The sequence below is a fragment of the Suricata suricatta genome, chromosome 15 (assembly GCF_006229205.1).
Source record: "Suricata suricatta isolate VVHF042 chromosome 15, meerkat_22Aug2017_6uvM2_HiC, whole genome shotgun sequence".
Lineage (NCBI taxonomy): Eukaryota > Metazoa > Chordata > Mammalia > Carnivora > Herpestidae > Suricata > Suricata suricatta.
In genome coordinates, this window is record NC_043714.1 from 42,669,677 (window position 1) to 42,681,279 (window position 11,603).

An 11,603-nucleotide genomic window follows, 5' to 3' on the forward strand; every position below is an offset into this window, starting at 1 on the left:
TTTGGTTCCTCTCTCTGCACCATATCCCGGAAGTTGTCTCAAGGACAGTTGCAGGGCTAACCTCATTTTTTAAATGTTTATTTATTTTTGAGACAGAGACAGAGCGTGAGTGGGAGAGGGGCAGAGAGAGAGGGAGACACAAAATCTGAAGCAGGCTCCAGACTCTAGGCTCTGAGCTGTCAGCACAGAGCCCGATACGGAGCTTGAACTTGTCAACCACGTGATCATGACCTGAGCCACCCAGGTGCCTCTCATTTGTTTATCATATATCAGGGTCACAGACTTTGTGCCTAATTTCCTTGTCTTGCATGCCTTTTTTTGGGTATATATTTTCTCAATATTTTGGTTGTTTCACATAGGAGGGTAAATCTGGACTTGTTACTCTGTCTTGGCCTGACATGGATCTTTCATCTTTAAACTGTAGAAAATGAGGCTCAGAGTATGCCAAATTCATATGAACTCTGCTGAGATTCCTGTGAAGAATTCATGTCATCTTTCCATGTACCATCACCATCTGGGATGTTAAACATTTGTGCTTTGGCACTGTACTGGCTGGACTTGGCAGACGCTGGGGGGTTGGGAGGATAGATGTATAATCAGTTGGTTTACTATGTCCGGGGTTGTGAACATTGATTATGATTCACCTGGGAGTGGAGAACTTTCTAAATGAAATTTGAATCTCTTCTAAGACTACTGGCAAGAACTGAAAAATTCGCAATAATGAAAATCACATGTTTTAAAAGAAATGGACCGAAAAATACTTACTTCATTTTAGTGATGTTGCATTTTCTTTTTATTTGTAATGGAAATACTTTTTCTTTCCAGGAATATTAAGAGACTTTGCGAGACAGACTTTTTCTTTTAATTAAGGAGCTTTGAATATTAGGAAAGACTTAAAAATTCACATTTGTTCAAAAATACATTTACGTAAGAGCATGTCCTTATTATTAGTAATACACACTGACACATTCAGAGGTAAATGGGCAACATATAGTCATTGTACTCCCAAATGGGATCAGTAGAAGAGTCTATATGTGTAAAGGAATTGGATTCAAATTCAGACAGTTGGCAAATTTGGTTGAAAGTTTGTGGAGTTTCTTGTACTACACTTATGACACTGAAATTTAGAATCATATTAAACTAAAATTTGATCATATTTAGAAACTCATAATATCATGACCAGGGACTCACCCCTAGGTGTGAAGTATGACATTTCTTTGGATTTGACCTGTTCAAGCTTCCGTTTTCCTCTTATAATAACTGTAAGTGATCAGACTCAAGTGCCATTGCTTTCACAGGACTAGGATGAACCAGTGACAATGCTTCAAACAGCTATTTTGTTTCTGACTCAACGGAAATTATTGGGAGAGAGAAACTACCATTGTGTTCTCAAGTGAGTGAGTTATTGTTGCCATTTGCCACTGTTTGTAAGAGTTTACCTGAGAGCAGTGAAACAGATTGAGAGGAAAGAGAACTGACAGAAGTAAAACCTTACAGTAAGAAGACTTTTGTTATATACATAAAACCAAATGATTTTAAAAGCTTGATTTGATCAGTATTTGATGCTTTGGGCCATTCTCTTGAAAATACCGAAGAAAAAGAAATCTTGACTTTTTTCGTGTGTATCCTTCTGACTATTCTTTAATTTCCTTTTTATATTTCTCCTTTCTTTGGTGTTCTGTTCATAACCATCTCATTTCCTTGATGAGCATTGTCTCTAGGTTATTTTTTCTCTGGCCATAGTTTTAGCTGCATTTATATATGCATGTATTGCTTTCATTGTCATATTGTATCATATTTAAATTCACATCTGTTTTTATTTTACATTGTGAGTATAATTTGATTAATATAACTCCTTCCTTTTCTATAACTCAATTATAGTTCTAGCCCCAGAAGTCCACAAAAAAATATTAACCTCTATATTTTGACCACTAATAAATATCTTTACCTTGGTGTCCCATAGACGGTCTATCCCATATTTCCTATTTCCCAATTGCTATCTTCAACCTTTCCTTATTTTAGTCCATTTCCTCAATAATTATACTACTGTATTCTTTGAGTGGCTCTGGTAATTCTTATCAATAGCTTATATCTGTTTAGTTATCAAGTACTATTTTACCTCTCAAGATATTTCTATTTGACTTTTACTGTCACAGGTTATGCCTTTGCGTCTTATGTCCTGAATTTGTGATTAATTGTAAAAGTAGTTTGCAAATAATGTAGTTTCCCCATTTTGCCTCTCACTCCTCATAGTCCATGCTCCATTCATTATGATGCACATTTGGGATATCATTTCCTCCGGCTTTGAAAGTAGGCAGTGTTATTTAGCATCCTCAGAATAAAATATTAACTCCTTAAATGGGCAATCATGATGTGCTCATATGTTCTACATTTCCTCAGCTCCAGCTTTTTTAAGCTCCTTGGATGTTCCTAAATATTATCATACTCTGTCTAACCCATGTTTTTAACAAGTTCATTTCTATTCCTGGAATGTCCGTTTTTGCTTCTGACAGTCCAGTTGGCAGAATCCTACTTCTTTAGCACTCTACTCGGAGATCACTTGTCCTGGGTAGCTTTCCCTCTTATTTTGAAGCATGTATTCTTACTTTTCACATAGTTCTAAAACTATTAATTTCCCCCCTTTTATAATTGTTTACTATTCTCCTTTCCCACCCCATCTTTATAAGACTCCTGGGCATCTTGAGAATGCAATTTGTTCTATTTATCTTTGCGCTTTGGGAACCTTGTACAATCTCTTGCACATATTAGTTATATAAATGGTAGTTAAAGAATGGAAGAAGAGGAGGGAGGGAAGGAGAGAGGGGGTTATGTTAAATTATGTATATGTAGTTAAATGAAATAGGTGTTGATTTAAATAGGCAAATTACAAAAACTTAAGATACCTGGTTTCAGTCACATGCATATTCTTCAGGGAAATATAGAATACTTTGATTGATAATCCCCCTGAAATATATGTGATTTCAGAGAAAAGGGTGTGATTCTCCTAAGAGAACTTTTGCCAGAAGCAACAAAAAGAATAGTGTCTTGGATTCCTCAAAAAGCAGAGCTTAACAGAAAGGCCTATGTGCTCCTATTATTAGGGATTATAGGTCCTGATTTAAGGGCCATCAGGAAAGGAGGAAAAGCTACATGGAAATTATGTAGTTGTTTAGACTACTTTCTAAGTCAGTTCTTTCTGGAAAAGATTTTTTCAACTGGCTGGCATATTCCACTGATAAGGGTTCTACTCCCCAGGGTAGTATGTTTGTTGCTCTTCCAGCTGGTGCATGTATTTGTGGGCACTGAGTGAGGAGGTACCGCTTTCCAAACCTTAGACGTTAGCCAGGCTGAGGGAAGGGGTAGACCAGGGGTAAGGGATGGGCCCAAGACTAGACTCTGTCAGTTTACCTTGTATGGAGTTGGTAAGAACCCATGTAGGGCTGGTCACACTGCAACTGCTGGAATAAGAGACAGTTTGGGCTCAAGTGGAGAACTAGATCATAGCTATCTATTAAAATGGATATAGGAAAAGACTTTTTATAAAACATTAGAAAATTTATATAGAATGTGATACCAGTTATGATTTTAGAGGCTTTACTTGTTCTTTGCTAACAGCTTCATGTCACTGCAGTGTAGACATCTTGAAACAACTGAGGTTTAAATCTTCAAGTATTAGGTTTCTCATCTACACCAAAATGTTAATATTGATTAAAAACATTTTCTTCTGTTTCTTTATTGACTAAATAAAATATCTCCAACTATCTTATATGATTTATATAATTACAAAAACAGTGCCATATTGGAACCAGGCCAGAAAACAGATCTGTTTGTTATCAGTAATCCAACTATGTCTTACATTGAGTAGTTGTGTGTTGAGTATATTTCGGGGCATACTCCAAATAATTACTTCTGGGTGAAATGAAGTTATATTTTATAATAAGTGCCTGAAAGATGAAAGATAAATGTAATAGTGTACCATATATTTATTAAATTCAGTATTTCCTATGTGCCAGACATTGTGCTTGGCATTGGATGTATGTGAACAGTAGAGATGGTCTCTGATCTCAGAGAATACATCCCATCTGAGAGGGTAAATAATGAGTAAACAAAACCTTACATGATCATAAATGCTAAATAGTAAGAAACAGTGAAACTGTGAGGAATAATAGCATGGAAAAACCTAATTTGATAGGTTATTCTGGGACAGGCCTCCAGATGGTTAACAGAAAGGTGACTGAGGGACTGTAAAGAATTTGTGTTCAAGGTCAGTTGGCATATACTTCTCATGGAGAGAGTGCCAGAGATGAGTTTTCAGAGGTGAGAGGTTAGACATGGCTTGTAGATATGTTTACATTTATTGCAGAGGGGGTGGGGAAGGCAGTGTTTCGGCAGAGAAATAACAAAATCTGCTTTATCACCTAAAAACATGAAATCTGTAGATTTTTAGATATTTTGTTTTAAATTGTTACTGTAAAAATAATTAAATCTTTATCAAGTGTAATGGAAGGTTAAAAAAAATCTAGAAAGCTGAAGAAAAATTTACCTATCACCCAATCTCTAGCCATTAAAATATTTTTACATACATTCTTCTAGTTTTATCCCAGTTTATTTTACCTTTTATTTAATTGTCTTTAAAATTACCTTATGCTATAAGAAAGTTTTCATTATCACAGAGTTTGTAAGTAACTTTAAAAATTATGTTGTATACTATTTTGTCACTTGAATACATCACACTTTGCTTTACCATTCCTTATTTTTGGAGATTTAAATTGTTTCAAATATTTTCTATCATAAATAAGTATATATGAATTTCTTAATAATAATTTCTGTATTTCCTTAGCATAGATTTCTGTAAATGGAATTAATTATTTAAAAGGTACTATGTTTTTATTACTAAATTCATATGCAAAGCTCTAATTTAAACTGCTATCAACAATATGTTACCAGGGGTTGGGAAACTTTTTCTTAAAGGACCAGATAGCACATGTTTGGGTTTGTAGGCCACGTAATGTCTCTAGAAGCTACTTGGTCCTCCAGTTTTGGTGCAAAAGCAGCCAAAGACCATATGCAAATAAATGGGCATGGCCGTGTTCCAAATAACTTTACTTAAAAAATTTTAGAGAAATATTGCATAATTTGTGGACTGAAGCCTGAACTATCAATTATACCATATCCTTGCTAGTATTTGGATTTAACCTTTTAGTGTATGTCTGGGAGTTTTTGAATTAAATATATTTGACCAATTTTTGCTCAATTCTTGTGTTTCAAGATAATAAGGTAGCCTGAAATTAATATGCTTTATAATTGTGATTGGTTTTAAATTTTTTTTTAATTTATTTTTAAAATTTATTTTTATTTTTTAAAAATTGTGATTGGTTTTAATAGCTATAGCAGTAATTTATTAATTTTCCTTGTGTTTTGTATTTTTATACTTGTTCCATATTAATCTTTGATGTTTCAGAAGACTCTAATCCAATTTAGACTAGCAAGATGGTAATGTTGTCTATATATACCCTTTTAATAGTTGCAGAGATAGATGTGATTTAATATTGGAATGCTGTTCAGAGACCAGAACTCTAATTTTGTTACTAATCCTTATAACTAGGTAAGCTTTGTAACCTTAAGAAATCTGTGTAAGGCTAACTGTTCCCTGCTCTTCAAATTTACATGTATCTTAAAATGTTTTATGCCTGTGTTACAGATGTAAAAATTGGAATTATGGTCATGTAGAATAAAATATTGGCATGTTTCAGACCTGCTGTTCTTTATGGTGTTCTATGTGATGTAAATAGAATCAGATTCTAAATAACCACCAAGTGCTCTAAAAGTATTTTTGGAAAATAGTAAGTAGGCTAAGTTAAACATGCAGATTTATTTATTTATTTATTTATTTTGCTTCAGCCATCAGGTCTCCCCACACACACACCAAAAACAAGCCAAATTGGGGGAAAAATCATTTTAGCCTCAGGTTACTTTGTGAAAACAAATATGGGGAATTTTTATTTGGTTGGTTTTGATACAGGAAAACAATTTACTAAAAATGTTTTGGTTTATTGTTGGGGCTTGGTGGTCCCAGCATCCTTGTATTAAAAAACGAAGCTTGGGGACGCCTGGGTGGCTCAGTCGGTTAAGCGTCTGGCTTGCTCAGGTCATGATCTCACAGTTTGTGGTTTCAAGCCCCGCATCGGGCTCTGTGCTGACAGCTCAGAGCCCGGAGCCTCTTCGGATTCTGTGTCTCCCTCTCTCTCTGATCCTCCCCTGCTCATGCTATCTCTGTCTGTCTCTCAAAAATAAATAAAAAACATTTAAAAAATGAAGCTTGAATATTTGTGAAATTGAAAAAAATAACTTGGCTGGAAAAGGATGACTGATGGAATGGAGGGTGTATCTTGGACTTAGAACAACTAGAAATTAATTGTGTGATTTATGTGATGAGATTTTAGATGAAATGAGAAGTAACAATCTTAAGTACCAGAAAATACATGCTTATCTGGTCTTGATCAAAAAAGCTTTGCTTTCCAAGTTAAGATTTATTATTATTAATAAAAATTTTAGTATTCACGGATTTCATAATTAAATCAAAATGTACACTCTGTCTCATAGCTAGTCTGTTGAGTACTACCATGATTTCAAGAGTCCTTTCCAACCTCTAGGAGTACATGGAATTTATAAATGACAGGCACCACCTAATGTGGATGACTCGAGATTTTTCCTCCATTTTTTTTAAAGAATCATTATAATAACTAACATTTATTAAGTTTATTGCTAGAATCTATACCAAGAAATATAAGAATATGATCCTTCACTCTGTGTCATTAAAATTTATGTTGATAACTTTATGTAATCAACAAAATTAAAATGCTAAATGAGTATAGTATATGTTCAGTTTTTAGTATTAAACATGAATAGAGATGATCTGTATTGGCTTTAAATTATGAAACCATACTAATACTCTTTTATTCCAAGTTATTATATATCAATTCATATTTATACATCATTAATTCAAAAGGTAATTCTATCATGTTGTTTATACTGTCTTTACAGTGCATATAGCTTCCAAGTTTTTTACTGTATGCTCATACAATTAAGATATATGATGGAATTTTGGGTCCATTTATAAAAGAAATAAAGAAATACTTAATAAAACTATCATAATATTGGACAGTAGAAAATATTTTATTGAGGTATATAAGTAAATTGGTGATGTTTTGGAATTATATCTTGATTTATAATGTATATTTTGATTATATTGTCCTCTAAGACTAAGTTCAGTTTAAAGTGAAGAATTGGTTTTAAAAGTTATTGTTTAGTAATAGGATTATAGATTTGTTCAAACTGATTGGTGTGGGATCACTGTGATGGGGACTTTGACTAATGAAAATCCTGAATAAAAAACATTGACAATTTGTGGATAAATAAGAGCCTTTTAAGACATCTGGTATTTTTACTTGTGGTGAATCAAATTTTGTCTTCTATTTCTTATATGAACCAAAGTTTTCATTGAAATTCAAAATTGATCAGAAGAATGCTGGTGTAGTTTCTTGGTTTTAGAATATAAGTAATTATTACTAAATCATGAAGTGATACATTTCTTCTATTTTGATTTGCATATAATGTGGTTCATAGAGTTGCATTTCTTTTTCTATAGTATCCTACTTGTGTATTGTCCCACATATATTCAGACATAACTACTATTTTATGTTTCAATAAGCATGGATATTGTATGTTTTATGTTTAATCATACTTATACGTATATAATACCTGAAATTTCTGGGCAATATACTTGTTTCTGCACTTTTGTTTTTACACTTTATTTTTTTTAAATTATTTATTTATTTACTTACTTACTTACTTACTTATTTGAGAGAGTATTCACTCTTATGAGCCAGGGAGAAGCAGAAAAAAAAGGGAGAGAAAGAATCCTAAACAGGCTCCATCCAGGCTGTCGGCACAGAGCCTGATGCAAGGCTTGATTTCATGAACCATGAGATCATGACCAGAGCTGAAATCAAGAGTTGGATGCTTAACTGACTGAGTCACCTAGTCCCCCTATTTTATTTTTTAAGGTTTTATTTTAATCATATAGTGTTCATCACAACAAGTGTACTCCTTAATCCCCATCACTTATTTCCCGCCCCGCCCACCTCCTCTCTGGTAACCATCAGTTTGTCCTTTATAGTTAAGAGTCTGTTTCTTGGTTTGGGTCTCTTTTTTGCCCTTTGCTTCTTTGTTTTGTTCCTTAAATTCCACATATGAATGAAACCATATGATATTTATTTTTCTCTGGCTCACTTATTTTACTTCAGCATTACACTGTCTAGCTGTATCATTGCAAACAGCAATATTTCATTCTTTTTTATGGCTCAGTAATATTCCATTGTCTGTGTGTGTGTGTGTGTGTGTGTGTGTGTGTGTGTGTGTTTGCATGTCTATATGCATATATGTGTGTATACACACACACACACACACGCATGCATGGCACATCTTTTTCCATTCATCAACTGATGGATGCTTGGGCTGTTTGCATATCTTGGCTATTGTAAATAATGCTGCTATAAACATTGGGATACATGTATCCCTTTGAATTAGTGGTTTTGTATTCTTTGGGTAAGTATCCAGTAGTACAGCTGCTAGATTGTAGGGTGGTTCTATTTTTAAACACTTAAGAAATCTCCATACTGTTTTCCAGAATGGATACAACAGTTTGCATTCCCACCAGTAGTGCATGAGGGTTCCTTTCTCTCCACATCTTTGCCAATACCTGTTGACTCTTGTGTTGTTGGTCTTACCCATTCTGACAGGTATGAGGTAATAATATCTCATTGTAGCCTTGATTTTCATTTCCCTGGTAAGTGATAATGTCTTTTCATGTGTCTTTTGGCCATCAGTATGTCTTTGGAGAATATTTGTTCATGTCTTTTGCCCATTTTTTAACTGAGTTGTTATTTTTTGGAGGGTGTTAAGTTTGATAAGTTCTCTATAGATTTGGTATACTAATCCTTCATAAGAAATGTCATTTGCAAATATCTCCATTCTGAACGTTGCCGTTTGGTTTTGTTGATTGCTTTCTTTGATGTGGTTATTTTTTTTAAATTTTAACATAGTTCCAATAGTTTAATTTTGCTTTTATTTCCCTTGTCTCAGGAGACCTATCTAGAAAAATGTTGCTATGGGAACAGAGAAATTACTGCCTGTGTTTGCTTGTAGAATTTTTGTGGTTTCTTACGTTACATTTAGATTTTGAAACCATTTAGAATTTATTTTTTGTGTATGGTGTAAGAAAGTGGACTAGTTTCAATCTTTTGCATATTGCTGTCCAGTTTCCCAACACCATTTGTTAAAGAGACTGTCTTTTTTCCCATTGGATATTCTCTTTCCTGCTTTGTCAAAGGTTATCTTGACCATATAATTGTTGTTTTATGTCTGGATTTTCTATTCTGTTCCATTGATCTCTGTGTCTCTTTTTGTGCCATTACCATTACTGTTTTGATTATTACAGCTTTGTAATGTAACTTGAAATTGGGAATTGTGATGGCTCCAGATTTGCTTTTCTCTTTCAAGATTGCTAGGGTATTCAGGATCTTTTGTGGTTCTATACAAATTTCAGAATTACTCTTGTTCTGTGAAAAATGCTTTGGTATTTTTATAGGGGTTGAATTAAATGTGTAGACTGTCTTGAACAGTTATAAACATTTTAACAATATTTGTTCTCCTCATGCATGAGCATGGAATGTCTTTCCATTTCTTTGTGTTCAATTTTGTCATTGTTTGTTGTGTAGCTTGCTGAGTGTAGGTCTTTCACCTCTTTGGTTAAGTTGATTCCTAGGTAGCTTATTGTTTTTGGTGCAATTGTAAATGGTATTATTTTCTTAATTTCACACTCTGCTGCTTCATTATTATGTATAAGAATGCTACAGATACCTGTATAATGATTTTGTATCCTGTGGCTTTACCAAATTCATTTATCAGTTCTAGTAGTTTTTTGGTAGACTCTTTTGGGTTTTCTACACATAGTATCATGTTGTCTGCAAGTAGTGAAAGTTTGACGTCTTCTTTGCCGATTTTGATACCTCGTATTTCTTTTTGTTGTCTGATTGCTGTGGCTACAACTTCTAGTAGTATGTTGAATAAAAGTGGTGAGAGTGGACATCCTTATCTTGTTCTTGACCTTAGGGGAAAGGCTCTCAGTTTTTCCCCGTTGAGGATGATGTCAGGTGTGGGTTTTCCATCTATGGCCTTTATTATGTTGACTTATGTTCCCTCTGAAGAGGGTTTTTAGCATAGATGGATGTTGTACTTTTTTGCTTGCTTTTTCTTCATCTATTGAAATGCTCCTATGGTTCTTGTCCTTTCTATTGTCGATGTGCTATATTACATTGAATGATTTTGAAATTTTGAACCACCTTTGCCCCCCAGGAATAAATCCTACTCAATCATGGTGGATGATTTTTTTAAGGTATTGTTGGATTTGGTTTGTAGTATCTTGTTGAAGATTTTTGTGTATATTTTCATCAGAGAAAGTGGCTTCTAGTTCTCTTTTTTTGTGGTGTCTTTATCTGTTTTTTTCCAGGGCATCAGAGTAAGCTGGCCTCATAGAATGAATTTGGAAGTTTTCCTTCCTATTTTTTGCAATATGCTCTTTTCACTTTCAGTATACAGTTTTCCATCATTTATGTGTTACTATAGGTATGTGTACTTCATAATTTAATAGCTGAATGGTGTTCCATTAAAGAAATTACCATAATTTGACTATAGATGTTGATGTTATTTACATATTTATTATTGTAGAGAAAACTACATATGAACATCTTTGTGCATATATTTTTAAGGGCATTAACAAATGTTATGATAGGATTCCAATAACTAAAATTGCTGGGTCAGTGAGTATGTACATTTTAAAATTTGTTGAGTAATTCCAAAATGGCCTTCAAAATGTCGGTAGCAGTTTCCATTTCTTTTAGCATACATGAAAGTGGTTTATATTCCATAGTCTTATCTATAATAGACTTTCATTCACTAACGGTTTTGTTAATCTATCACTGGAAAATTATTTTATGTTGTTTTACCTTAGATTTCTTTCCTTTTAGTGATGTTGAGAATTCGTGAAGGCTGCTGGTATTTATTCTGTGATTTGTCTATTTATATTTTTTGCCTATTTTTCTGTGTGATTATATAGCATTTTTTTTGAAATTTTAGGATGTTTTCTTATATATGAATATTATATATGTATTATGTATTTTTCTAGTATTTTCTTCTGGTTTGATTTTTGCCTTCAATTTTGTTGACAGTTCATCACTTAGAAGTTCTAAGCTTTTCACGGTGATAGCTGTCTTAATTATCTTTATGGTTTTAGAGTTTTATGTCTTGCATGTGAAAACTTTGAAACATGACAGTATTAATACTGACACATTAAAATGCTGACATCTATCAGGCGACTGGAAGCCAAAAGAAAGCTGGAGTGGCCATAGTAATATCAGACAAACTGGACTTTAAAGTAGAGGCAGTAACAAGAGATGAAGAAGGACATTATATAATAATTACAGGATCTCTCCATCAGGAAGAGCTAACAATTATAAATATCTATGCGCCTAACTCGGGAGCAC

At 33.6% G+C, this 11,603-nt stretch overlaps 1 protein-coding gene across 10 annotated transcripts in view; it reads left to right on the plus strand.

The window, feature by feature from the left end:
• The window catches only part of VPS13B (vacuolar protein sorting 13 homolog B), a 740,094-nt gene that overhangs the window by 280,321 nt on the left and 448,170 nt on the right, over positions 1-11,603 (plus strand). Inside the window, exon 20 of one of the 10 annotated variants that reach the window (XM_029923841.1) lies at positions 1,299-1,390. The exons of the other annotated variants lie outside the window; for them this stretch is intronic. Coding sequence (XP_029779701.1) covers positions 1,299-1,309 — 11 coding nt within the window. The 3' untranslated portion in view covers positions 1,310-1,390. Of the gene's footprint in view, positions 1-1,298; positions 1,391-11,603 lie in introns of those variants that run through there. 10 annotated transcript variants of the gene reach the window in all.